Genomic DNA, 27,163 nt, shown 5'->3' on the forward strand with positions numbered 1-27,163 from the left:
AAACACAAAATTATTCCATCACTTTTTATTCAATTTGTACACTATTTTAATTATAATATAATAATTATTAATATGTATTGTGTATGTATAAATATGTGTATGTACAAACATGCATTGTAAAATGTTTATTTATACAAACCTATAATATGTTTTCACCTAATCAAAAGTTATTTAAATATTATTTTGGAATCAGCTTACACTAATAAAAATATTTATAAAATATCACATAAAACTTTTTTTACTAAATTAGTGTCAAGGAGCACTTGATGCTCTGATTATTTTGTAAAAATAAAATGTCAAAATGTCTTATCAATATGTCAAGTTCAACATTTAATGCTTTAAAGAATTCGTTTTAAATTAATAATAAATATATGGTTAAGAAATTAAACAAAACTGTTTTATAAAACGTATGACATGTTATTATTATTTCATATTATACAAAGTAATTTGCCGTAGAATTAGTATTTATAGGACTATTATATTGTGTAAAAGTTTATAATTACTTTTGACATTGTCATGCATTATCGTTCTAAAATCGTGCCTTCAATTTTCGAAATTTTTAGCATGAGTATCGCATGTGTTTGAAGGTTTCATCGAATAAAACAATATATTCTTACTTAATATTGGTAGGGAATTGAAAACAAAGTTTGATAAATATCAATAATCTCGGCTGAAGACAAAACGTTCTGTCAATCTGACGTTTCTTGAACGACGAAGGCATAGAGAAAGTAAAAGAAGTATTCAAAATATTATGATTACTCAAAATGTCAACTTATTGTCTTTGGAAATATGAAAGGAAATTGGGACATATTTAGGTAAATTGATTTTGTGATAGGTACATATCGACTGTTATTTACAATAGTTGCTGGATAAGAGTGCGATACAGGGAGGAGGAATGACCTATACTCTTTTTATATGGACTTTAGTTAACAGCAAAACTTTTGAATACGGATACATAGAAGTGTATCCAGTAAGCCAAATAATATTTTTTTTTAGTTTTATTTATATTATATTTTTAAAAGGTAACAATAATAAAGTGCAACACAAACTTCTCCTTGGGTACATTTTTGCGATATCACATGACATTTTTGGAATTATAATGTTATAAGTCAATTTTAAATAATTACTAAATAATAAATAAGGATTAATTACTCTTGTAATTTAAAAGTACTAAAAAAATTCAAATGAATTCTAATTAATAATAAAATAAAAATATCATTAAAAGGATGATTAGAATATATAAATATTTTTTCTAGTCCTTATACTCCCCCAACGGTGCATAAGATACATCATAACATCGAAGTGTTATCTTGATTGTTAATTATACGAAGGCAAGATGACCACTGATCAGTCCCGCGTTTCAAGTACCAAACCAGGAGTACCATAAACATTAGAGTGAAAAATCACTGATGTTTATTTTGAACTCCCTGGGAATCAAAACTGGGACCTCCAGCACGTTCATCACTGCACTTCCGAGGGAGACAAAAATGAACAATAACAAAAAAAGAAAAACCGATAAAAAACGTGGAATGATCTAGTACATGCGTGTGGACAGGCCTGTTGGGATTGGTGGGTATGTGGCGTTTAATGATTAAAAAGACCGAGTGGTGTGGCGTTCTGTCTCCTCTACCTACGTGAAACGTGAAAGTAAGATAGAAATAATAAAATATAAAAGAAACTGGTTTAAAGTTGGTAATGTAGTAGAATGACGTCTTGGATGTGAATGGTTAATGTCTTGAGTATGCCACAAATTTTACATAAATATTATTTTATAACACTCTCCTTATAATGCATTATGTAACTTTGTGTAATACCACTCAAAAAGTGGTATTAAATAAAGTGACTCATGAATGATAAGGAAAGTGTTATATTACCATACCACAAAGTTAATAATGCTTTTAAGATACAAAATATTATTTTTATAAGCCACTTGGGAGCATTACCTATATTTTTAATTAAATTACTTATAGTATGTCATCATGTTTTATATAGAGAGCCCATTTTTTTAAAATGAAAATGTTTCAATATGGTAATTTTTCAAAAAGATATATAAATATTTAAAAAACATTAAAAAAAATATGTCTCAAATACAAAAAATATGTACCTACAGTCAAAATAAATACATTAATATTATGGGTGTCTATCACGAAACATCTATAGTTTTTATTACATAGGTACATCAAGAAAGATGGAAGTATTTAGTATCCCAGGGCCTACGACCTGGCATTTGGCTGGCTTAAGTGATCACTTAAAACCCTGGGATGCTCAGACTTCCATATTCTGTCAAAAAAGATAAACGTTTCATATCAATTTGAGAAGTTCAAATTGATATGTTATCCATAGGGTGAATAATCCAGTGTCTAATGTAATAAATACATATATTATGGCCAGTCCATAATATTTGAAGTTACCGAAAAAAAAATTACCGAATAGAAGTACACATTTAGTCATATCTACACATTGTTAAAATATAACGTTGATTCCTGTATGGAATCCCAGCACTGCTGATGACTTTTAATTTGAAAAAATCATTTTTTCATTAATTGATTCGGCAGTCACTTTGTGGTCAAATCTATCATTTTTTAATTAAAATTTTTTACTAAGTAAATACCACTACTACGTAAAAGTTTAATTGAAAATTGAAAGTTTCAATCTGAACCGCCCGTGACATGTGGGTATTTTTTGTATTTTATTATAATTTTGTATTTCACAGCCCTGAATAATATAACATTGCACAAAATTAAAAATATCATTATAAGTTGTAGTGAAAAATGTAGGTATTTTTGCTGGATTTTTTTTAGTATTTAATAAATAACATTAAATATGCAGTACCTACTGAATTTTCAACGTACCTACTGAAACAAACGTACCTTCCTTTTTTATTCAAAAACTCAGAAAACCAAATTTAGTTTTATATTAAGTTATCACTCGACAATTTTGGCAATTGGATAGAAGAACATCATTAATTAATATACAAATAATTTGTCATCGCAAGTAATTTAAGTGAGTTTTTTAATCTATACTATCTAGTTTTATTATTATCAAAAATATATGAGTAAGACTCAAGCGTGGTAAAAGTGAAACTTTTTAAGTTCTAGAATAATTTGATTTTATAAAATGGTTTCTTTAAATTGGTTGACGATTTTATTATTTCAGGATTAGAAAATGCTTATGTGGAGTTTAATGGAAGAAAATCTGTCTTCATTAGATGAAATATTGTTTTATTGATCAATTCCATTAATTCACAATGTAAGAAAGAAATTATCGGTTTACGATAGCTGCAGTAACCAATAATTTAGGATACAAATTTTCTTAATAACGAGAGAATACTACGTCAATGGTAGTGCCTGATTTAGTAACTTATTTAAACTGATATTTTCGGTGTCAATATTCCTTTTATTAATCAATTTCCATAAATTCATACTCTAAGAAAGAAATGAATGAATGTCTGTCTATGACGAATGCGACGGAAAGAGTAGAAACGATTCTTCCACACTTTCTTTTCAACTTTCAGTTGATTTCATAGAATGGGGAGCGTTTCACTTTTTCGTCTGATCCAGGTTAATACGCCCTACCGCGCCTTAAAAAGTTTCACTTAAAAAATTACAATTTTGTCTATATTTGAAGCTTTCAATTCTAATCATGGCAAATTTACCCTACCTAAAAAAGTTTCATTTCAAAAATTACAATTTGGTCTATATTTGACACTTTTTTATCTGATCTAGGCCAATATGCCCTACTGTGCCTTGTAAAGTTTCACTTCAAAAATTACAATTGAAGCCATCCACCATACTAATAATTTTTTAAAATGTATAAAACACGGAATGTTTAATAATAACAACAAAAAATTAAGACTATGAATGTCAATAAATACTAAATAACTTTTTGTTAATTAAATTAAAGAATTGAACCCTGGTGGTAGTAAAAATTAAATTATTCAGCTTATCGAACAGCAACCAGTTTCCAGCGAAGTAAGAAGAACGCAACTGTTCGCATGGTTAGTAAAATGAAGACCAGCCAGAAAACGTCGTTCCAAAATTGGTTCCCACTCATGGAGATCTCTGACAAAAACTTCTGAGGATATCTAGAACAAAAGAGAACATTCATAAGACATTTCATGAACAAGTTCGAGACATTAGAGGTATCTTGACTTACATCCTTTCTCTCTCAACTGAACCAAGTACTCAATGGAGACATCTTAGCAATATTCTCATTACCTCTTTGCAATGTTCTCATTCTCCTCCTTGACAATCTCAAATTAATAAATGTAGTGAAATAATAAAAAAGAAATCAATCATAAAAAAATCTCAAATTTACTTATTTTTTAAACAGTATTGTGACGACTTTTTTCGTTATTTTATTTCTAATTTTGGCTAAATATTGTTTGAAATAGACGCCTTTATTTGAATTATAAAATTTTTTGTTTAAAATATTTATGTTAAAACTAATATTTTGAATTATGACGAAACTCGAATTATAATTGTTTGAATTCATTTTTTATGTTTTTCCTTACACCGATGATGTTTGAAAATGATGCGAAATGGATCGAAACACGTGTCACAATAGATTTTAAGAAAGTGTGGTATTTACCAAGTAAAATTTAAATTGAAAATGTATATATTTCAGAGACCAAGGTAACAGATCGCTCACTCCTTTCAAGAACATCATAAATCAAAACACTTGATTTTTCAGGAGATCGTTTTTAAAGTCTAAAAATATAATACAATGCATTAAAAATAAATATCAAGCCAATTATTGACCTTTTTACTGTACAACAGATATTTTTAGGTAAAACCTGAAGGTTTTTTCTCCATTTGAAAAATATTTAGTAAACTAAAAAAAATAATTAAACAACACCTTTTCTTCAAAATGCAACAACACTTTCTGCCCTGTGGCGGGTAAATATTAAGTTAAAAATATGCCGCTTTTGCTGGGATATAGTAAATTTTCTTAGCATTCCGAAAACATGCACAACTGAAAATTGTCGATTTTTGATATATGACGTTGTTGAAAGGAGTGAACGAGATGTGGCTCAATGAATCACGTAACAAAAATGGAACTGGGTAGGTCATGTGGAACGTATGTCTGAGGAAAGATGGACGAAAAAGGTGCTTGACTGGAGGCCTAGACAAGATGGTCCGATGACATTTAAAAAAATGGCGGGCCTGCACTGGGAGAGAGTTACGTCTAACAGAGAACTGTGGATATCCAAGAGGGAGACCTTTGTCCAATACGGGATACAAGAAGAAGGCTGAAGTAAATAAGTATATTTTAGGCTTCGTACACAGTGCATAGGGGATTCTCTAGTGATTTCTTTAAAACTTTAAGGCTTAAACTTACTTATAGTGGCAATAGTTTTCTTTCGCGCATTCGAGGGTAGCTCGTCCTTCCCCATAAATAGCTCCAACGAATCCTTCGAGTCCATACCGCAAGTAGGAGATGTACGAGCCCCAGTATAGGTAGGTCGGTAGGTCACGAAGCGTCACCCCAAAACCAGCGAACATCATCACGGGTACAGAGAGCGTCGGACCCAAAAATGTGCCATTCTGTAAAAAAATACATATAATATTATGCCTGGTATGCGCAAACACAAGAATGTCTCCACAAATGTATATGGTGGACCACGTGGTGTTATCGGAATTGCAACCTGGCAACTCTATTTCAGCAAGTCGTGGACCATGGAAATAGTGACAAGTGTCAAGCTATCGACTTTACACAAAGGTCGCTACATCATCAAGGGGACAGAGAGTGTCGAAATAAAAAAAATGTGCCGTTCTGCAAAAATACATATAGTCTTATGCCAGGTATAGAAGAATGTCTCCACATATGCATATTGTGGACCACCTGGTGTTATAGGAATTGCAACCGGGCAACTCTTTTTTGAAAATTCGCGGATCATGGATATATGTAGTGTCTAGAATCGACTTTACACATAATCACGGGGACAGTGAGTGTAGGACCCAAAAATGTGCCATTCTGTAAGAAATAAATACTGTCTTATGACCACCCAGTATTTTTAGAATTGCAACCTGGCAACTCTAATTTTAAAAAAATCGCGAATACCCAAAATTGTTGAGCTGTCAATTGTACAAAAAGGTTGCTTCGCCTTGAGATGCCATGATTAATACAATAGTAACCAGACTACAGAAAATCGAACGACTGTCAATTTTAAGCATGCTTATCTCTGGCAGAGTACGTATACACATTTAAGTAGCAATTGCTCAATAATAGTATGCTTGTGTGCTAATAATGAGCATGTGTATCTAGGCACTAAAATTTTTGGGGGTTTGTTTTAAAATACATATTTCTATTAGAATACTCACCACCACGCTGAAAACAGCGCCTATCATCAACCCAACACTTTGTGCAACAAAGACAACGAGAAGGGAAATTACGAAGAACATGTTAAACCGGAAGAGGACCATCGGCTGAGAGGACATCGCGTACACAATTATAGAAAATAGGAAGCAGCATATTATCTGAAACAAACACAACATAACAATATATTAATTCGTAATATAATCTATTAAATTATTTCTTATGCATGCCCTCCCGCTACTAGAGACCAATCATAGCGATGTGGACGCGTAATTTTTTCAGGTATACGACGTACTAATCGTTGTGCTATATTCTTTGTACACACACCTAATGGGCATCTTTCTATTTTTTCGTACAAGGTTTTCTTTTTAAATGTTGTTTATCCCCCTAGCGGATGAATAAAAAAGGTAGCCCTAAGATAAGTACGTCGTATACCTGGAAAATTAATGCATGCAGAAGCAAATGCGCACACACATACACACTCACACGCACGCACACACACACACACACACACACACACACACACACACACATATATTCACATTTCACATTCACGTACACACATTCACATACATACAAATACATAAATATGCATATTATTTTTTGACATCTCATCAAAGATGAAGAAGAATATGGAAGTCTGGGCATTTACGGGGCTGACGACCGTCATAGGCTGGTTTAAGTGATCACTTTACACACATGTAACATTCACCAATTCTACCCATTATTGACAACCACACTACTCAAATTCTTGGAAGTTCTATATAAATGAACCAATTTAGAAACCTTGTTATTGAATCACTAGAACTTCACTAGAGACATCTATTGGTGAGGTGTAAAGAAGCTTTTAATCAAACAGAAACTCTTATATTAGTATGTGAGGATCGAATCCTGGATTACATTCACACACATGAGAAAGCCAGAAAATACCATTTTCATTTTTATTATTTAAGCTTATAATTTGACCAGATAATTTATTTACAACATTTTACAGACTTCCATATTGTTCTTCATCTTTTATGAGATGTCAAAAAATAATATGAATTATAGTAACTTTAAACATAAAGAATAAATCCACTCACGAGTACGTATAGGCTAAAAACTTATATAAAGTTGAATCCTTAATAGGGCCATGATAAGCGGTGTTGCATAAGCCGTAGCTAGATTTCAGAGTCACTTGGACGTTAGGTAATTAAAAAAAGTGTAACGAAGTAAAATGCAGCAAGTCAAGGGGATCTCAATGATCTCGTCCATTGAATGTATTTTCATAATGACTGTCCTCCAATCAAAATCTTCAATACCGGTTTAAAATAAATAACCTGAGGGTGTTGCGGTTATTAACCTTTCAAATATAACTTTAATCAATATTTATACATGATGTGTATTCAATTGACCCAGTTACACAAAGATACAGTTAAAATATTTGCCTTTTATTTTATTTGTTAAAAATTACACATTGTTTGAAAGGTTATCAGCTATAACGGTCGTGGCACTATGACCTGTAATTACGTCGCCCCGTTTAATAAAACACCAAAATAACAAAACGTCATATCATCCAGAATCAAAGTTCAAATGATACACGTTTTACCTTACGACATATTAAAATATCGTGTATTTTAAACATTATTATGTTTCTTTAATACAAAAATGAAGATGAAGTTGTTAAAAATGTACCTACCTACGTTATTCTAAGTAGAGATTCTGCCTCTAAATGCGGAATTTCAAAATTGACTTAGTCATTGAATTTTTTATTAAAGAAAAATATTTGTGATTTTACAACATTTTGAGTGTGTCCAAATTACTTGTTCACAAAATCTGGATTATCTCCAATTACAGAAGTTATTTTCATATGATTTAATTCTAGTGAAGTTGTAGTGATTCAAAAACAAGGTTTCTAAATTGGTTCATATATATATATATATATATATATATATATATATATATATATATATATATATATATATATATATATATATATATATATATATATATATATATATATATATATATATATATATATATATATATATATATATATATATATGTATATATAGAACTTCCAAGAATTTGAGTATTGTGGTTGTCAAAAATGGGTAGAATTGGTGAATGTTACACGTGTGTACTTAAACCAGCTTATGACGGTCGCCAGCTTCGTAAATGCCCAGACTTCCATATTCTTCTTCATCTTTGATGAGATATAAAAAAATTATATTTGTGATTTTATTATTTACCCAAATATTTGAATTTCATACTATTTCTTTGAGCCTAAGCGGCTCCTTATTAGTAATAGGTATCATATTGTGGTAGAGTGGGTTCGAACCGAGAAACTCTGACTTAAGAGTCCGCGACACTAAACACGGGACCACAACCTGACACTGAATTTCAGCATTGACTTAGTCATTTCAGTTTTGAATTTCAGCATTGGCTTGGTCATTTCAGTTTAGAATTTCAGCATTGAATTAATTTTCACTTCATTTTCACTCCTTTTTATATCATTATCAATCTTTCCATTTATATAAAACATATTTCTCAAACATAAACTCACCGAAATAGGTATATCAACAAGTGTCACTGACAAATAGTATGCACGCAAAGAATACCATCTGTTAAAATGCTCCTTCTGCAGAATGCACATTTCCATAGGAACTGAAATATAAAATAGAAATATAAGTTGAAGCTATGTTTAAATCAAATAAGATATGTAGCATGCAGTAAAATGTATTATACAGTAAAACCTTGATATAACGGAATGGTTGGGGGGAGGGGGTGTCCGTTAACGGATTAATTAATTACACCGTTACAATTCGATTACCGTAGAACGGGGCTTGAACTTTGATGTGTTACTTGAGCCTTTGAGGGACTTGAACTTTGATGTGTTACTTGAGCCCAGTACAAAAAAGGATTTTAATCTGTATTTGAGGTTTATTTATTACTTCAGGGTTTATTTATTGCTTCAGGTATTCATTTATTACTACAGGGTTTATTTAGTAATAAATAAGCTCTGAAGAGGGCAACAGGTTGTTGCCGAAACTAATTGGTTAATAAAATCAGAGTGGATCAGAACACAAAGTATTTTTATTTCTCGAAATAATATAAAAATAAGTGTTTCCTTAATCATTGTAACATGTAATACCACAAAGTAAATGCCGAAAAAATAAATAAAATAATACAATTAGTTCTACTAACAAGTAAGAATGGTCAACATCATAGTGGAGAACATGTGGTGCATAAGGATAGCGAACAGGAGGTTGTAGTTATCCAGGACTCGGGATCCTTCATTTCCAGCGTCGATGAACAGCAATCCCAGCATTATTCCCGTCAAAACGTTTACTGCGATCCTCAGATGAGTGAGTGTCTGAAAGTTAATGTATAAAAACATGTTAATATTTTGCATGTTGTCAACTCGCATAAATTGTTCACGTTCCGCAAAAACAGTCCAACAATCGCTTTTGTGACCTTTTTAATGAACCACGTTATTAGGAATACATGAATCAGAAGCATAAAGATGTATGTGTTTACATATATTTATTCAGATTATCATAAAGGATGTTTTTTCAAACTCGGTTTTTTGTTTTTGTTATTTTTATCAGTTTGTTGACTGCAGTATTTATTTATTTCCGGCTACACTAGTGATTTTGATTATTATATATATATATATATATATATATATATATATATATATATATATATATATATATATATATATATATATATATATATATATATATATATATATATATATATATATTATATATATATATATAGTTTCGGGAGCTATCAATGCTAAATAACAACAAACAGTTTATATTTGTATCTGTAGATGGAAGCATTTGTAGCTTCTGAAACCAGTATTATATTTTATTACGATTAATTTCGGAAGCTGCAGATGCTTCCATCTACAGGTGTTTATAAAAACAAATTGTTTATATTTGTATCTAAAGATGGAAGCAATTGTAGCTTCCGAAGCTAGTAAAAACTAAAAACTAAAGAATATGTGTTTTTTTCTGTTTTTGATAAATCTTTTTAATTTGATTTGATTTTTTATTCGTAATGGTTTGAAGACTAAGCTATTGATAAGGCAATGAAAGTTAATTTATTCATTTTAAAATAAATAAACATTATTATTTTTGTCTAATATCAAATTGAAGACAATGTGATGATAAGCTCACATATTACATATATCGCTCACTCCTTTCAAGAACGTCATAAATCAAAAATTGTCAATTTACAGTTGTGCATGTTTTCGGAATGACCAAAAAATATACTAAATCCCAGCAAAAGCGGCAAATGTTTAACTTAATATTTACCCGCTACAGGGCAGAAAGTGCTGTTTTTGCATTTTGAAGAAAAGGTATCGTTTAATTATTTTTTTAAATCTACTAAATATTTTTCAAATGGAGGAAAAACCTCCAGGTTTTACCTAAAAAAATCTGTTCCACAGTAAAATGTTCAATAAGTGGCTTGATATTTATTTTTAATCCATTGTTTTATATTTTTACACTTTAAAAACGTTCTCCTGAAAAATCAAGTTTTTTATTTATTTATGACGTTCTTGAAAGGAGTGAGCGATATGATATATGTAGGTCACTATAGTTAAATGTTTTAATTTAAGTTTAACTAAGTAAATGCCACAATTTCTCAAAATCTATTGTAACACGTGTTTTGATGTATTCCCTATCATTTAAAAAAAATGATTTGACAATAGATTTGAAGAAATAGAGTATTGAATAAGTAAAACTTAAATTAAAAATAGATAGATTTCGCAAAAAAGTGACTGCCGATTCAATTAATAAATGTTGTAAGTCTAATAAAACATTGTTATTAATATATTTTCAGTGTCCAAAAAAAAATTATGTAAAATATTACCAAATCTCTTTTTGCCATCAAAAATCCTTTCTTCACCAGGACTTTTATCTGGTTGGTTTCTGGGGTCTCTTCTAGTCCTTTGAGTTTGTTGTTTCTCTTGGTGTCACCGAGCCGATAATTTTTTCTTAAAGTTTTGAGGTCAAGGACTTCAGACGGGTCCTTGAACCACTGGAGGCTTTTTCCATTTTCCGTTTCCGTCACTAAGGTCTTGATTTTCTCTTCGCCGTACTCCCCACAGGCCAATTCAATAACTAAAAAAAGATTATTATTATTGTACACCTAAGAATTGCATTCAAATGGTCACCCCACAAAAAAATAAATAAAAAATAATAAAACCCTTATCCGCACCCCAATGGTGCATAGGGCACTGCGTTATAAACGCAGTGTTATCTTGATCGTTTACACATGAAGGAAAGGTGATCAGCCCTCCGCTTCAGGTACCAGTCCAGGGTAATATTGAATAAATATGACAGTGAAAAAATCACTTATATTTATTTTAACCCCCTTGGGAATCGAACCCGGGACCTCCAGAACGGTAGCCGAGCGTGCTGACCATTACACTACGGAGGCGGACAAAAAAAAATACACAAGTAAATTGTATATTTATGAGTGTTTAATTATATGTGATATTGATATATTGATATGTATATATTTCGTATTTGTGAGGATGATTGGCTGGGAACTTGCCGATATACAGGTGCCAAATTGCCTACGACAGTTATATGTTCCTAGTTTTTATATCTGCACAGTATTTGTACTATATGTAGTGTATATGATGTTTCAATGATTTTTTTTATCTTAACACGTTCATTTAATTTACACATTGTTTGCGGGAAACGCGTCTTTAATATACTGTTGGTAGAAAGCGAGGGACGCTTATAAGCCTCATATTTGCTTACGTTTGGTAGAGGGCGAGATGCCAGAAAACATGGAGAGAACACGTCCGCAATAAGGACGCTTACAGATAAAGAAGTGAATTTATTAAAATAACGTAAAACTGAATAATGACTATCAAAAAAATGAAACAAGAGTGAAAGAAAACAGCTGTTGAGAGTGGAAGAAAGAGGAAAACTGACTTATTTTTAGTTAAATAAATAAATAGTCCCAAACAAGACAACGAACCGGACGAAGAAATTCTTCGTGGACACATTCCATTTATTTCATATTTATTGACTTTGTTATCAATTTTTTTTAAAGAAATATGCGAGATCAAATATGTCGTTAGGTGAGGTAGGCAACAAAGAAGAATGCGCATCTGAGGAGAATGGAACCATCCAGACTCACTCACATTGCATTGCACGCAAACGCCAAGGTGGACGACTCCCGGGCAGTCCACCAAAGAGATGGATATCGACAGCTTGTAATTGAGCAGGAGGCTAATCTCTCTTAAAAACAGGCCACAAGGCCTACACCAAGAAGTAAAAGAAGAATTTTGTTCTGTAAAATTAAAGCTATTCTGTACGACCCCTTACAAACGTAAGCTCTATCTCAATTTCAAATCAAAGCTCACCAAAATCTGCTGGATTGTGATATTTGGGACACGGCATGTTGACGGCTTCTAAATATGGTACAAGATTCGAAGTCGATCCCTGATACAGGCATTCCCCTTCCGCAAGAATATAGACATGATCAAACATCTGGAACAGCGATGCTGAGGGCTGGTGGATGGTGCATACGATGGTCCTTCCTTGCTGCGCCAATTTCTTCAATTGTAGTACGCACTGACTGCAGGATGAACTGTCTAGACCTCTGCAAAAATAAATACTAATATTTGAACACGCTCAAAATGTTGTGAATAAAATTACAGGTCAAATCATAAGATGCATAAAAACAAAAATCACGTATTCAGGCGTTTCCCTGTATGTAAAATAATCCGGTTAGGATCTTGCATACATCTAAATAAAAAAGGGTTTCTGTTAAATAAATGTTTTGCTCATCCCACTATAGATGGATGCACTGAATTCGCACGTATAGTGTCATGAGATTAATGATATGTGTCGGGCTGTGGTCCCGTGGTTAGTGTCGCGGATTCTTAAGTTAGAGTTTCTCAGTTCGAATCCACTCTTCCACAATTTGATGCCTATTTCTAATAATGAGCCGCTCAGGTTCACAGAAACAGTCTGAAATAGACATATTTGTGTAAATAATAATAACACAAATATTTCTCTTTTTGATGTGATTCAAGAACAATGTTTCATGTATATAGAACTTCCAAGAATTTGAGTAGTGTGGTTGTTAATCATGGGTAGAATTGGTGAATGTTACACGTGTGTGATCACTTAAACCAGCCTAAGACGGTCGTCAGCCCCGTAAATGCCCAGACTTCCATATTTTTTTTCATCTTTGATGAGATGTCCAAAAATAATTTGTAATAAAATGTCAAAAAAAGTAAAAATAACCCCTAAGTGGAGAAAACCCAGATTTGTGAACAAGTACATATTTGGACACATTCAAAATGTTTTGAATATTCAGTTTCAACTTACGTTGTGGGCTCATCAAGGAACATGATCAAAGGATTGTTGATGAGTTCCAAAGCTATGGACAATCTCTTCCTCTGTCCTCCGGAAAGCCGCGCTGCACGCGTGTTCTGGTGCTCGTATAATCCAAGCATAGACAAAATCTCCTCAATCTGAAAAGAAAATATATCGGTACATTAAAATAAAACTGAAAATTTGATTTGTTCACATCCATACCCTAGCGGATACTGCATTTGGGTACCATTCTAGAAGTCCTGGATTCAATTCCCAAGGGGGTAAAATATAATGTTTTTTCACTCTAATATTTATTTAATGGATTGGTACCCTTCAAACTTTTATTTTTATTACTATAATTAATTAAATATTAAAAAAAAAATATATAGACATGTCTACTTTTGACAATCCTAAAATTAGTTACGTTGTTGTCTCCAATAAAGAAATTAAGCTCTTGTGCTTGGAAATAGACTTTATTTATCATTTATTGTTTGTTATTATTATTTCGGCACGGTCACGGTCAGCACGGTCGGCTACCATTCTGGAGGTCCCGGGTTCGATTCCCAGGGGGGGTTAAAATAAATATAAGTGATTTTTTCACTCTAATATTTACTCAATATTACCCTGGACTGGTACCTAAAGCGGAGGGCTGATCACCTTTCCTTCGTGTGTTAACGATCAAGATAACATTGTGTTTGTATAATGCAGTGCCCTATGCACCATTGGGGTACGGATAAGGTTTTTTTTTAATTATTATTATTTTGTTCGATTAACATGTATATAAGGCATTCAAATTATTTTATTTGCATTTTAATGTCTTCTTTTTTTTATATCTGTAGGAAGGTTATTGATGTATTTGGTTGCTAAATATTTAAAGTTCTGTTGGAATTGTTTAGTATTATAATTTTAGACTTTATTAAGTCACGAGTAGACTCGATAAATCTTGATTTCATACTTTATAATGATAATTTTAAGTTTAATTTATTTATAAACATCTTTCGAATGTAGGGTATCCACAAGAACACTACTTATTGCGGATAAGTATAATGCATCTTGCATCTCCTTTAAATGTTTGATGAAGTCAGGTTTGTATGTCGTTATTTTTAACACGTTTCCAGGTTCTCGCCAACAAAACGATTTCTCAGTTTGCTTTTAATAAAGTTTATGCTTAAAAAACATTGTTTGCATGAATACTTAGAGTCGAAGAGCCTTCCCGCGGATATATGTCGCTCACTCCTTTCAACAACGTCATATATCAAAAAACTTGATTTTTCAGATCATTTTTAAAGTTTTAAAATATAAAACAATGTATTAAAAATAAATATCAAGCCACTTATTGAACTTTTTACTGTGCAACAGATCTTTTAAGGTAAAACCTGAATGTTTTTTCTCTATATGAAAAATATTTAGTGTATTAAAAGAAATAATTAAACAATACATTTTCTTCAAAATGCAAAAATAATACTTTCTGCCCTGTAGTGGGTAAATATTAAGTTAAAAATATGCCGCTTTCGCTGGGATATAGTACATTTTCTGGACATTTTCACAAATGAAAATTGACGATTTTTTGATATATGACGTTGTTGAAAGGAGTGAGAGATGCGTGCCGGAGCCGCACTAAATGCGGCACCTGAGCCACACTTTGCCGAACTATGTGTCATACAATATCCATATGTCCCATTAAGGTTTATATCCACACACTTTTTTATTTTATTATATTCCACATGATTGGAGGTTGATCTTACCGTTTCACCCTTTTCGAAATGGTCCATGGATACATCCATCTTCAGATCTGCAGCTATTTGCATATTCTCTAGAACTGTGAGGAGAGGCTGTAGGCGATCATCCTGCATAATGTAACATGACATCTTTTTGAAGGAATCTGTTAAATAAAGATAGTGATCAATTAGTTTTCTCATATATATTAATTATTATTCCAAAATGATAAAACTTAACACATTTAAACGATGAAAATTTTATTGATTGTTATTATTATTTACTATTATTATTTTGTTTGGAAATAAAAATAAGACACTGGCAGAAACATTCTCTTACTGGGTGACAAACATCGTTTTTTTAGAATATAATATATTTTTTTTTACTCCTTATCTTTCAAGAACACTTTTCTTTTCAAAACCAAAACAATGAAGAATTTAAAAAAAAAGGCAAAATCGGTGTTGTAAGAAAAAAAATCAATTACGTCAGACGTTTATCGTATATTTAGGCTTAATATGAAACATTTATCTTAAAAAAAAATATTGAAAACATGTTTTTAGTAATGTGACTTTTATGTGACCTTTTCGTAAGCCTTTTTTTTTAAAAACCATATATTTATTTCGAAGAAAAACAATTTTTTTCAGTACAAAAATGGTGTTCTAATGAAAAAATTCAATGAGTTAAATGTTACACGGGTTTAAAGAAAATTAAGTTGCGGGCTTTCGATTATCCCGCCTTAATAAAAATGACATATATTTTTACAAACAAGAACTGTGCCCCTAACCTAAAATATGGTATTTTCACATATTTCCTGTTTAACAAGACTTAGTGTATACTTATGTATTTTTTTCCAAACTCCATTTTTTAGCGTGCTGGGAATGCTAATACAAAGTCCACTTCCATATGTTTGGTTTATTTGATCATGCTTTAATTTATAGTATTTTTTACGAATATAAAATAGTGCAAATCATTATTCGTATTATTAGTGAATGGCATCGCATAACTATGACGGCAAAAAACGCCTAAAAATCAAACATAATAGAGCGATGAGAATAGTACTCAAGGAAAAATTGATATAATAATATAGAAAAAATGAGAGAAGAACTCAACTGGTTATCTAGAAAAAAGATAAAAAGTAAAATTAAATATGCTGACCTTTCTGTCTACATTTTTAAACGATAATTTACCCAAAAATTTTAAGGATAAAATAGTGTTAAACATAAATTTTCATGAACATATTACTAGAAATAAGGATAAAATAAGTCTGTCATTGTTGAAAAAAACCGAGTCACAAAATTGCTTAATGTATAAGGGTTTGAAAATGTATGATGAAATACCTGAATGTATGAAGAATGAAAAGAGTCTGAAAGAATTAAAAAATAAATGTTTTGTTTACTGTAAGAAGATGTAATATATATATATATATATATATATATATATATATATATATATATATATATATATATATATATATATATATATATATATATATATATATAATGAAATGCATTAAGCCTATAAAAAAACATTTTTGTATATGGCGATTATATTGACCATCACAACATTTTGAGTGTGTCCAAATACTTGTTCATAAATATGGGTTTCTCCACTTATTTTGAGTTCTATTTAAATTTTCGCATCTCAATATAGACAAAGAAGATTTTTTTTATATGAACTATTATATGTATGTTGCGAAAATTACATGAAAATGTGAAACAAAATTGTATCATTAATTGTATGATTTTAATGTAAATTATTATTTAATAGCAATTAATGTCTATGTAACTGTAACTAACAAACTAGTTAACCATCACGTTGCTTCTTCGCAGTGGAAGGCAGAAAAATAGAATTTTTCACCACTCTGCCTTTGTAATCATTCTTCGCCTCTTCTACATTCATGCATTTTGTCATACTTACCCGCCGATTAGGACATTATGATAATATGACTCCTGACCTGACCGCTTTCAAGTATTTGACATACTTGATAATGCCTAGTTTTCATCGGTCTTTCTCTGCTCCTATTTCCAACTACATCCACGTCATATTTTTTTAACGTTTTTTCCTCACTCATTCGTTCCATATGTCCAAACCATCTTAACACACCATTATCTATAATGCTTATTTCAGCCTTACATTCTACCCCTATTTTACCATTCCAACATTTATCATACGTTTGATAATGTCATAGCTAGGCGAAAAAATTGTCACAATATTAATTTTTATGTGTTTTTGTTAAAAAATACAACTTAGTAGACTCAAAAAATTTGTGTTTGATTTAAAATTAATACGTAAATTAAAATGGAGTTCTATAAAGTAAACGCCAAATCAATAAATAATTCATTATACATACTTGGCTTTGCCGTACATTCGTCTACATATCTAAAATAAATAAATATGATGAATTTTAAAATCATAATTTAATTTGTGGTATGGTAATATAACATACTCCTTATTATTCATTTTTCACTTTGTGTAATATCACTAAAAAAACTCTACTTCAATACTAACGGATTAAGAATAATCATTCCCTCACCGGGTCAACTATGGACTGTAGTTGACCTGATGATGGAATGTTTATTCCAAAACCGGCAGTTTTAAAGTAGAGTTTTTAAGTGGTATTACACAAAGTGAACGATGAATGATAATGAGAAAGTTAAATAAATACAAATTTAAATAAACTGGTTTCTATTAGTGCTCTAGTGTAGTCAGTGAGAGGGATTAGTAATTAGTTCAGTTAGTCAGCTAGATCCGATATCCGAATTATAAAAGCAACAGTAAGTCATTAGTCACATCTCTAATCGTGAAGGGATAACGATTACGATATTATACACAGTACAGAGGTCGACTAAGTACTATAATCGCTAATAATAAGAGTCCAAAGAATAATATCTCACACCAGGATGTGATAATTCTACATAAGTACATATGCATATAATCCGGTTATATAGTACTATGTATTTAGTACTAGATATTTGCGTATTCACAATTTACTTCAAAATTTGACCTTGTAACGATAAATGTAAAGTCTTGTAAAGTCTAAATGTATTATGACGGTCTTCACCTACTGTATCCACTTTTTTTAGATTATTAATGCCCGGTATTCGTTAAGTGGTAACTAAGTAGTTTTCTCTAAATTCAGGTAACGTTTTACGTGGTTGATTTTTATCTTATATATATATATATATATATATATATATATATATATATATATATATATATATATATATATATATATATATATATATATATATATATATATATATATATAACCTTTATCCACACCCCAATAGTGCATAGGGCACTGTGTCAAACAAACGCAGTGTTATCTTGATCGTTTACAAGTAAAGGAAAGGTGATCAGCCCTCCGCTTCAGGCACCAGTCCATGGTAATATTGAATAAATATTATAATGAAAAAATAACTTATATTTATTTTACCCCCTTGAGAATCGAACCCGGGACGGTAGCCGAGCGTGCTGACCATTACACTATATATATATATATATATATATATATATATATATATATATATATATATATATATATATATATATATATATATATATATATATATATATATATATATATATATATATATATATATATATATATATATATATATATATATATATATATATATATATATATATATATATATATATATATATATATATATATATATATATATATATATATATATATATATATATATATATATATATATATATATATATATATATATATATATATATATAAATAAAAACATTCTTAAAAAAAATCGGGTGTGGACAGACACGTGACCTCTTCGGTGATCTCCGGTGGAATGAATTCTGTGTGTGCAAATATCCCCTTAATGTCAACACAACTAGTTTCGAGAACTAGGTACAAATGTTTTCATCTACAGGTGAAAATTCAAGCTTGTATTATCAGTTTGTATTTTCACCTGTAAATGAGAATAATACATGCGGGCAGGTACTCACGCAATATGGTACTAATATGAATATATTTAAAAAAATATTCCAACTGTCTTATGAGACAGAATATAAAGTCCAATTTGTTTTGTAGGCGTCCAATTTAGTATAGGAAACCTTCAATTCAAAGTAAAAAAAAACCTGTATATGGTGCGTTATAATTTAATAAACAATATATTTGTGTGAATCATTAATATATTCAATTTAAAAATACATGTATTCTATTTAAAGATAATAAAATGGATGATTGTGTTTTAATTGAACAGATGTTTTCTCAGCAAGAATATTTGTTTAGCACAATAAATAACTCTCGGTAAACAACATGCAAATCAGTCAATTTGTGTAAATACTATAGACATGGGCGATTGAATTAAATAAATTCTTCATCTTCCTTCTTATAGATCCTCGGATTTATTTTTCGTTATCCTTCTCTTATGACGTTGGTTCTTCCGCCTGGGTTCCCATGAAGAGCAATTCGGGCCAGTTTATTTTCTTGTATTCTATTGACATTGGCATTCCAAAATCGTATTTGCTGTCTTCCTTTTCTGACTATATCTTTCGTATTACACATTTTCCGATTTTCCGTGTTTCTTGTTCGGTCTATCAACGAATTCTTTAACGAAGTTGTTACCTAACTGGTTTTTTAATTCGATCATTTAAGGCCCGATATACGATAAATCGATGAAACTTAATTTTCTCTAAATCCAAGTAACATATGAAGTGATTGAAGGTTTTTTAAAATCAATATTAAACGTTTTTGTATTGAAAAAAATAGTTTTTCGTCGAAATAAACATATGGTTTTGAAAAGTAAAGAGTTATTGAAAGGTAACGAGTTAAAATGATACACATATTTTCAATATATTTTTTAATTTATTATTAGATTAAAACCAATATTTTTAGCTTTTTATTTATAATATTTTTTATTTATATTTATATATTTATATAAATATATATTACAATATTTTTTTTTCAATATATATTTTTAAATAATCGTGCGCACTCATCCACTCCTGATGGTGCATAGGGCACTGCATCATATAGATGCAGTGTTATCTTGATCGTTAATACACGAAGGAAAGGTGATCAGCCCTCCGCTTCAGATACAAGTCCAGGGTAATATTGAATAAATATTGAGTCAAAACTAGGAACTAAGAATCTAAAAAATATCAAATTCAATACATCGTGGGTGTACTGGCAAAAAACGTTAGCTAGAAAATATGCAATTTTGAATAATGATGCAGTATTATAAAAATTTAAAGTTTAAACTGGTAATATACACAAGTAGTTTGAAATGTCATTTTTATGTGATTTTACAACTAAATTCATTTCATTCTTTAAGATTAATAGCGGGTATTTTATTCGGGCTAAATAAACGCTTAAAATAACAGGGATAATTCAAACAGGGATTTTAAAGTTAACGGTTTTCGCCAGTATACCCACGATAAATTCCAAGAAAAAAAGCGCGAAGAGACGTCCAGCCCTCAGCGCGGTTGAGCGCGTTGTGATTTGAAGGCTAGAGATCTCGGCCTTAAAGCTAATCAAGACAATCAGTGCAAAAAATTGATGCGTATTGCGTATTTCTTGCTCCTAATATATTTGACATCAAAAATATAAGAAGGAAAGAAAAAAAAAACAGCTATCCGTTAGTCACACTTCATGTTCAAGATGAGGCAATAATGACAGGTTCATAATTTGACGTGTAAATACGCAACAGGTAAGTACACATTTCGCTCACTCCTTTCAAGAACGTCATAAATCAAATAACTTGATTTTTCAGGAGAACGTTTTTAAAGTTTAATAATATTATACAATGTATTAAAAATAAATATGAAGCCACTTATTGAACATTTTACTGTGCAACAGATCTTTTTAGGTAAAACCTGTAGGTTTTTTCTACATTTGAAAAATATTTAGTGTTTATAAAAAAATAATTAAACAACACCTTTTCTTCAAAATGCAAAAACAACACTTTCTGCCCTATAGCGGGTAAATATTAAGTTAAAAATATCCGTCTTTTGCTGGGATATAGTACATTTTCTGGGCATTCCGAAAACATGCACAACTGTAAAATGAGGATTTTTGATTTATGACGTTCTTGAAAGGAGTGAGCGATTTGTGTACAGATTACTATGGACGCTAAACACGACCTTTTGTCAGTAAGATTCTCGATAAAAAGAGAAGAATTTAACTGGTACCGAGATGTGTAGCGTGTTAGTTTTCCATGAAAATAATAATCGTGTGAATTTTAGTATCAAAGTGAGACATATCCATTTCCATTGTTTTAAAATAGTTGTGAAAACGTTTAATTTTTAAATTTATGTAAAATAAACGTAAAAATGAAAAAGGCAGTTAAACTAATGATAGTCAAGGTATTGTGCATATAAGCCAATGTGTATGTGAATTAATTATGATATATATTTTTTTTATTTCTTCAAAAAATTATCCGCACTTTATAGTATGGTGCATATGGCACTGTATTATATACAAGCAGTGTATCTTGATCGTGCAAACAAACAAAAAAAACCTATGAATTGCACATAAACGATGATCGCTAATAATGTAAAAAAAGCGTTACAGATCGAGTTATAAATCAAAGGACAGCATATTTTTGACATAAACTGGAGAAAAAACGTAAAAACGGGTAATAAATGTACGGAAATATATCGGGACTGAAATAATTACACGCAATTGGCAGAAAAATGTTAAACTTTATAAAATAAAGCAACTTTGTTTTTTATCACATTTTTATATGTACATTTTTTCTCCAACCGGTTTCGACAAAAACCTTGTCATCATCAGGATAAAACATGAGTACATGTTTCTTGTCAAAACCGGTTGGAGAAAAATGTACATATAAAAATGTGATAAAAAACAAAGTTGTTTTATTTTATAAAGTTTATATTATAAAATGTACCACAAAGTATCTGCGAAAAACATTCAAGGAAAATGTTAAATCCGGGGATGTAAAATCCGGGTTTCACTGTACTTAAATTAAGTTTATAACTTAGGTACTTAGTTCTCTCCATCTCCCGTTCAGTACTTACTTAGTTCTCCCCATCTCCCGTTCAGTACGTACTTAGTTCTCCCCATCTCCCATTCAGTACTTACTTAGTTCTCTCCCCCTGCCGTTGACGTACACCGCACCCTCCACCCCCGTGATGCGATATCCGGACAGGACGTCCAACAGAGTGGACTTGCCCGCTCCGGAAGGGCCCATAATGGCAATCAGTTGTCCCGGAAGGAAGCGGCCGTTCACTTTGTGGAGAATTGTCTTGACACCTGAAAAAATACGAGATTTTTATCATGAAATATTTCTCAATTTTCAGGATATACTCATTATTGTAGCTCAGTCTCAAAACCTACATCTAGGAATACGTAATTAGTAACTACATCTATAAATAAGTAGGTAATATCTTTTATACGGAGTCATCGAAACTCAGCTCTAATGAATGAAATGTTTGAAAGTGAATCACGGAGTTGGAAAAAAGCATGAAATTAGACAGAATGCAGTGGAAATGCGATCTCTCAGATGAATGTGCAGCAAAACGATGTACGATAGATTTGTCCTATGGCAAAGACCAGCAGAAAAACAACAATAAAAAACAAAAAGAATACTTCACAACCGCTAGTTTAAATTTTTCTGTAAAATAAATCCTAAAATTTTCTGAAAACTAAAAATAAATTTGAGCAAAACATCCATTTAATACCTAAAAAAATAATATAAAATATAACAACAAAAAAATGTAACTAACAGAACTGAAATTATTTTTTATTTTTTGTTTTCTGTAAGTTAAGTATTTTGTATTTCATATTTATACTTTTATTCTAGTAGATTTATATTATCCACTGACACTTCGTAATGGAACTGCATTTTAATATATACCGACATGTCCGACCAGTCTGATGATGTCGGTAACGACGAAACCCGGTCGCTGGTCAAATAAAAATAAAGCGAAAAGCTAAAAATATTGGTCTTAATCTAATTATATACTTTTATTCTAGTTTTACTTCTTATAATATATATATATATTGTATTCTTACCAGCGCCCTTTACTATGACCTAAATTATTATATATTGTATACCCACACATAGGCCATGCCTTTGTGGGATATTTTTTTGTATTTAAACTTTATATTTTTTTTGTATTTGAATTTTTATTATGTTGTATAATGCAAAAGAACTTAAAATAAAGAAAAAAACCCTACATTTATGTGGATACACACAAATGTAAAACGAGATTGTTTGCTTACAAATTAAGCGAATTGGCGAACTACCGTGTAATCATTAAGGTCCAAATGTAAATACAAGTCTAACGAACTCTGAAGGGGTACTTAGATTTAATTAAATTTCTAGGCGTTCGTAATATGACGTCTGGCGTCCGGGTCGACGTCGCGGCGCTGCGTATGCCGGCGTAGTGGCGACAACCGAAGCATTATGTGGTTGAAATTCCATAACAATATTTCTGTATATGTATTATTAATGCAGAAGAACAGTACGGCTGTCCAAATTCAAAACACAGTAAGGGACATTTTTTTTGTAGTACGTTTTTTTTTGCACTTTTGGACTAAGTAGATTCTACTTAGTCCAAAAATGCAAAAAAAAGTACTACAAAAAAATGTCCTTTACTGTGTTTTAAGTTTGGACAGCCGAGTACTGTGTGTTATTTTGCTCACATAAAATATAACAGCATACCTCCTAGAAACCGACTACTTTTGGTAGATAGGTACTCAATACAATAATTGTATTTTATTTATTGTTTCGGCATTCACTTTGTGGTAAGACATGATGAAATTAAAAGGAAAACAATTGTTTTTTTCACCACTTGAGTTTATTTTATGACGACTAGTTTCGGAAGCTATGCTTCCATCTTCAGTCTAAAAGTAAACTATGTTTGCATTATTGCCAAAAAATTTTTTTTTTGAAATGTGCGAAATGGCGAATTGTGCGAAAGTCGAATGTCCGAAAGACGAAGTCCGCCTATACTTGAGATCGGCATTGAGAAATTCATGATAAATATTGAGCTGGATACATAAAGATAAATAATTTCGATTTAAGTGAATAAACGATTTATGACAATGTTTTATTTGAAGCCTTAAGTGATTTCGTTATCGGCATATCCGTGTTATCGGGAAGGTATATTCAGTAGGAATTTTGAACAATGAATTGTTTAATCCATGATTGGAACATAGTAAATTAATAACGCTAAGCACTTGAAGATAATAATAATTATTTATAGAGTGTTTTCTATGAAGTTATTTTTTGCTTATTTTAACGTTTATTGAAGTTTAAACGTATAAAGCACATTAGGAGAAAATTATATATATATGTATATATATATATATATATATATATATATATATATATATATATATATATATATATATATATATATATATATATATATATATATATATATATATATATATGTGTTTGTGTATGTACATAAATTGTCAAATACGATCTCTTCAGCAACTAAAATTTAATATATACATAACAAACAATAATCAAGGCGTATAGCGGTAGCTCTTCCTACACGCATAACCATTGGCAGGTTGGTCCTGTATATAGGAATGTGAAACAATCTATGCCGACGCTGTCTTAGGTAACTATCGGTAACATACAGACCCATGCTTTGGATATTTTCAGGATTATCGATCATACCGCGCAACCGTCGATAAAAATGCGTAATTAAATACATATTCCTACTAGTCTCTAAACTGTTGTAGCCAAGTATACCCTGGAGAAACTCGGTCGGGTAGAGCCAAGGATAATAGCCGTACCTACTCTCTCATGTAGAAACCTCAGAAACTTCTTTTGGACTTTCTCTACCATAAGAGAGTACTTAAGCACTATGTGAGCAAGATGTGTTAAGGTGGTTTCGAATAAGTGAAAAAAGATTCTTAAAACAATATTACATAAGCCGAATGTGATTAGTAATATGCAGAAGCAGAGAAATTTATAATAAATTACATATTTATTATTATTTTTTTTTAAATATCTCTAAACATACCAGCTGATTATTACGACTCATCACTAAAGTATTTGAAAAACTAGCTCTTGCCAAGTTTTCCACCGTCTTCCTCTGCAACCACAACTAACCACATTAACAACCACATTAGCATACACATATCGTAGTCTAACAGGAGAAAGTGACCAACTAACAAAACGTAAAATGTTCCGGAGGGCCATTTAAGTCACCTTTGCTTGGCAAGAAAATAAACATCAATGCAGTGAGTCATTTTTAATAAGTCAATTTATATTATACTTCCAAGTTTAAAATCCTTTGGGATTTTTTCAGGGCAATATTAAGCTAGTAAGATATGAAATACTCAATAATCACGTTTTTGTAAAAAATGTACTTGGTCACTTTCTCCTGTATGACTACGATATTTGTATGTACATTTATTTATTGCTCATCGAGAGTTGCTGGGTGGGTGCGTTTCATCTAATTATTTGTCCATTTATAAAATACTCTATAAAATAAATGTTAAAATTATATTATAATTATAATTTTTATTTTTACTTATATTTTCCAGCTGATCAAACGCTTATATCTGCTGTAAATTTCCTAAGTAAATATTGTACATGTGGACAAAATTATTTGCATTAAATTTTAATGATGATTTAAATTATCTTTTACACATTATCTGTTATTCTGAGCTCAAATTTGTAATCAAAGTCCAATAGATAAGACTAACCTTCAATATTGAGGAATTCTGGAAATATGATATAAGTTTAGATGATCTTAATACTTTTTGTGTATATGTATTTGGACATATTAATTATTGTCTGCCTCCGTAGTGTAATGGTCAGCACGCTGGGCTACCGTTCTGGAGGATCCGGGTTCGATTCCCAGGGGGGGTAAAATAAATATGAGTGATTTTTTCACTGTAATATTTATTCAATATTACCCTGGACTGGTACCTGAACCGGAGGGCTGATCACCTTTCCTTCATGTGTAAACGATCAAAATAACACTGCGTTTATATGACGCAGTGCCCTATGCACCATTGGGGTGCGGATAAGGGTTTTATTTATTATTATTATTTTATTATTAATTATTAGATATACTAATACGTTTATTTTTCCATGATACAAATATTAATTTATTTTCATATTATTTTTTGACATCTCATCAAAGATGAAGAATATGTAAGTCTGGGCATTTACGGGCCTGACGACCGTCATAAGCTGGTTTCAGTGATCACTTTACACACGTGTAACATTCACCAATTCTACCCATTATTGACAACCATACTACTCAAATTCTTGGAAGTTCTATATATATGAACCAATTCAGAAACATTGTTCTTGAATCACTGGAACTTCACCAAAGACATCTATTGGTGAGATGAAAAGAAGCTTTTTATTGAGTAAAAACTCTTATATTAGTATGTAAAGTGATCACTTTAACCAGCCTATGACGGTCTTCATCCCCGTAAATGCCCAGACTTCCATATCCTTCTTCATGTTTGATGAGATGTAAAAAAATAATACGAAAATTAACTCCTATAATTGGAGATAATCCAGATTTGTGAACAAGTATTTGGACACACTCAAAATGTTGTAAATTTATTTAGTTATTAACGGCATAAAAATACTATTTAACAACACACACAACATCTGCTAAAACTATATCAGTAGTAAGATATATTTAAAATAATGTATGTATGCAGTAAATAATATTCAAAGGCTTTTTTTTAAAGATGGAAATTGCATTTATTATTTACTTTGCTTATTATGTACAAGGTTTACGATTAATCCATATTCAATTTGAAGGATATACATTGTTCCATTTTTAACATCTCAACAAAGATGAAG

At 30.8% G+C, this 27,163-nt stretch overlaps 1 protein-coding gene across 1 annotated transcript in view; it reads right to left on the reverse strand.

Moving 5' to 3' along the window:
- Window positions 1-2,531: 2,531 nt before the first annotated feature.
- Window positions 2,532-27,163, reverse strand: part of LOC148312476 (ATP-binding cassette sub-family G member 1) — a 51,381-nt gene continuing 26,749 nt past the window's right edge. The window contains exons 3-12 of the mRNA XM_088277128.1: window positions 22,450-22,620; window positions 15,401-15,537; window positions 13,668-13,813; window positions 12,695-12,933; window positions 11,185-11,435; window positions 9,505-9,673; window positions 8,864-8,964; window positions 6,324-6,479; window positions 5,341-5,546; window positions 2,532-4,084 (exon numbers count right to left, since the gene is read on the reverse strand). Coding sequence (XP_088133254.1) covers window positions 3,943-4,084; window positions 5,341-5,546; window positions 6,324-6,479; window positions 8,864-8,964; window positions 9,505-9,673; window positions 11,185-11,435; window positions 12,695-12,933; window positions 13,668-13,813; window positions 15,401-15,537; window positions 22,450-22,620 — 1,718 coding nt within the window. The 3' untranslated portion in view covers window positions 2,532-3,942. The remainder of the gene's footprint in view (window positions 4,085-5,340; window positions 5,547-6,323; window positions 6,480-8,863; window positions 8,965-9,504; window positions 9,674-11,184; window positions 11,436-12,694; window positions 12,934-13,667; window positions 13,814-15,400; window positions 15,538-22,449; window positions 22,621-27,163) is intronic.

The sequence above is a fragment of the Brachycentrus maculatus genome, unplaced genomic scaffold (assembly GCF_059751285.1).
Source record: "Brachycentrus maculatus isolate JH-2025_06_01 unplaced genomic scaffold, ASM5975128v1 h1tg000039l, whole genome shotgun sequence".
Lineage (NCBI taxonomy): Eukaryota > Metazoa > Arthropoda > Insecta > Trichoptera > Brachycentridae > Brachycentrus > Brachycentrus maculatus.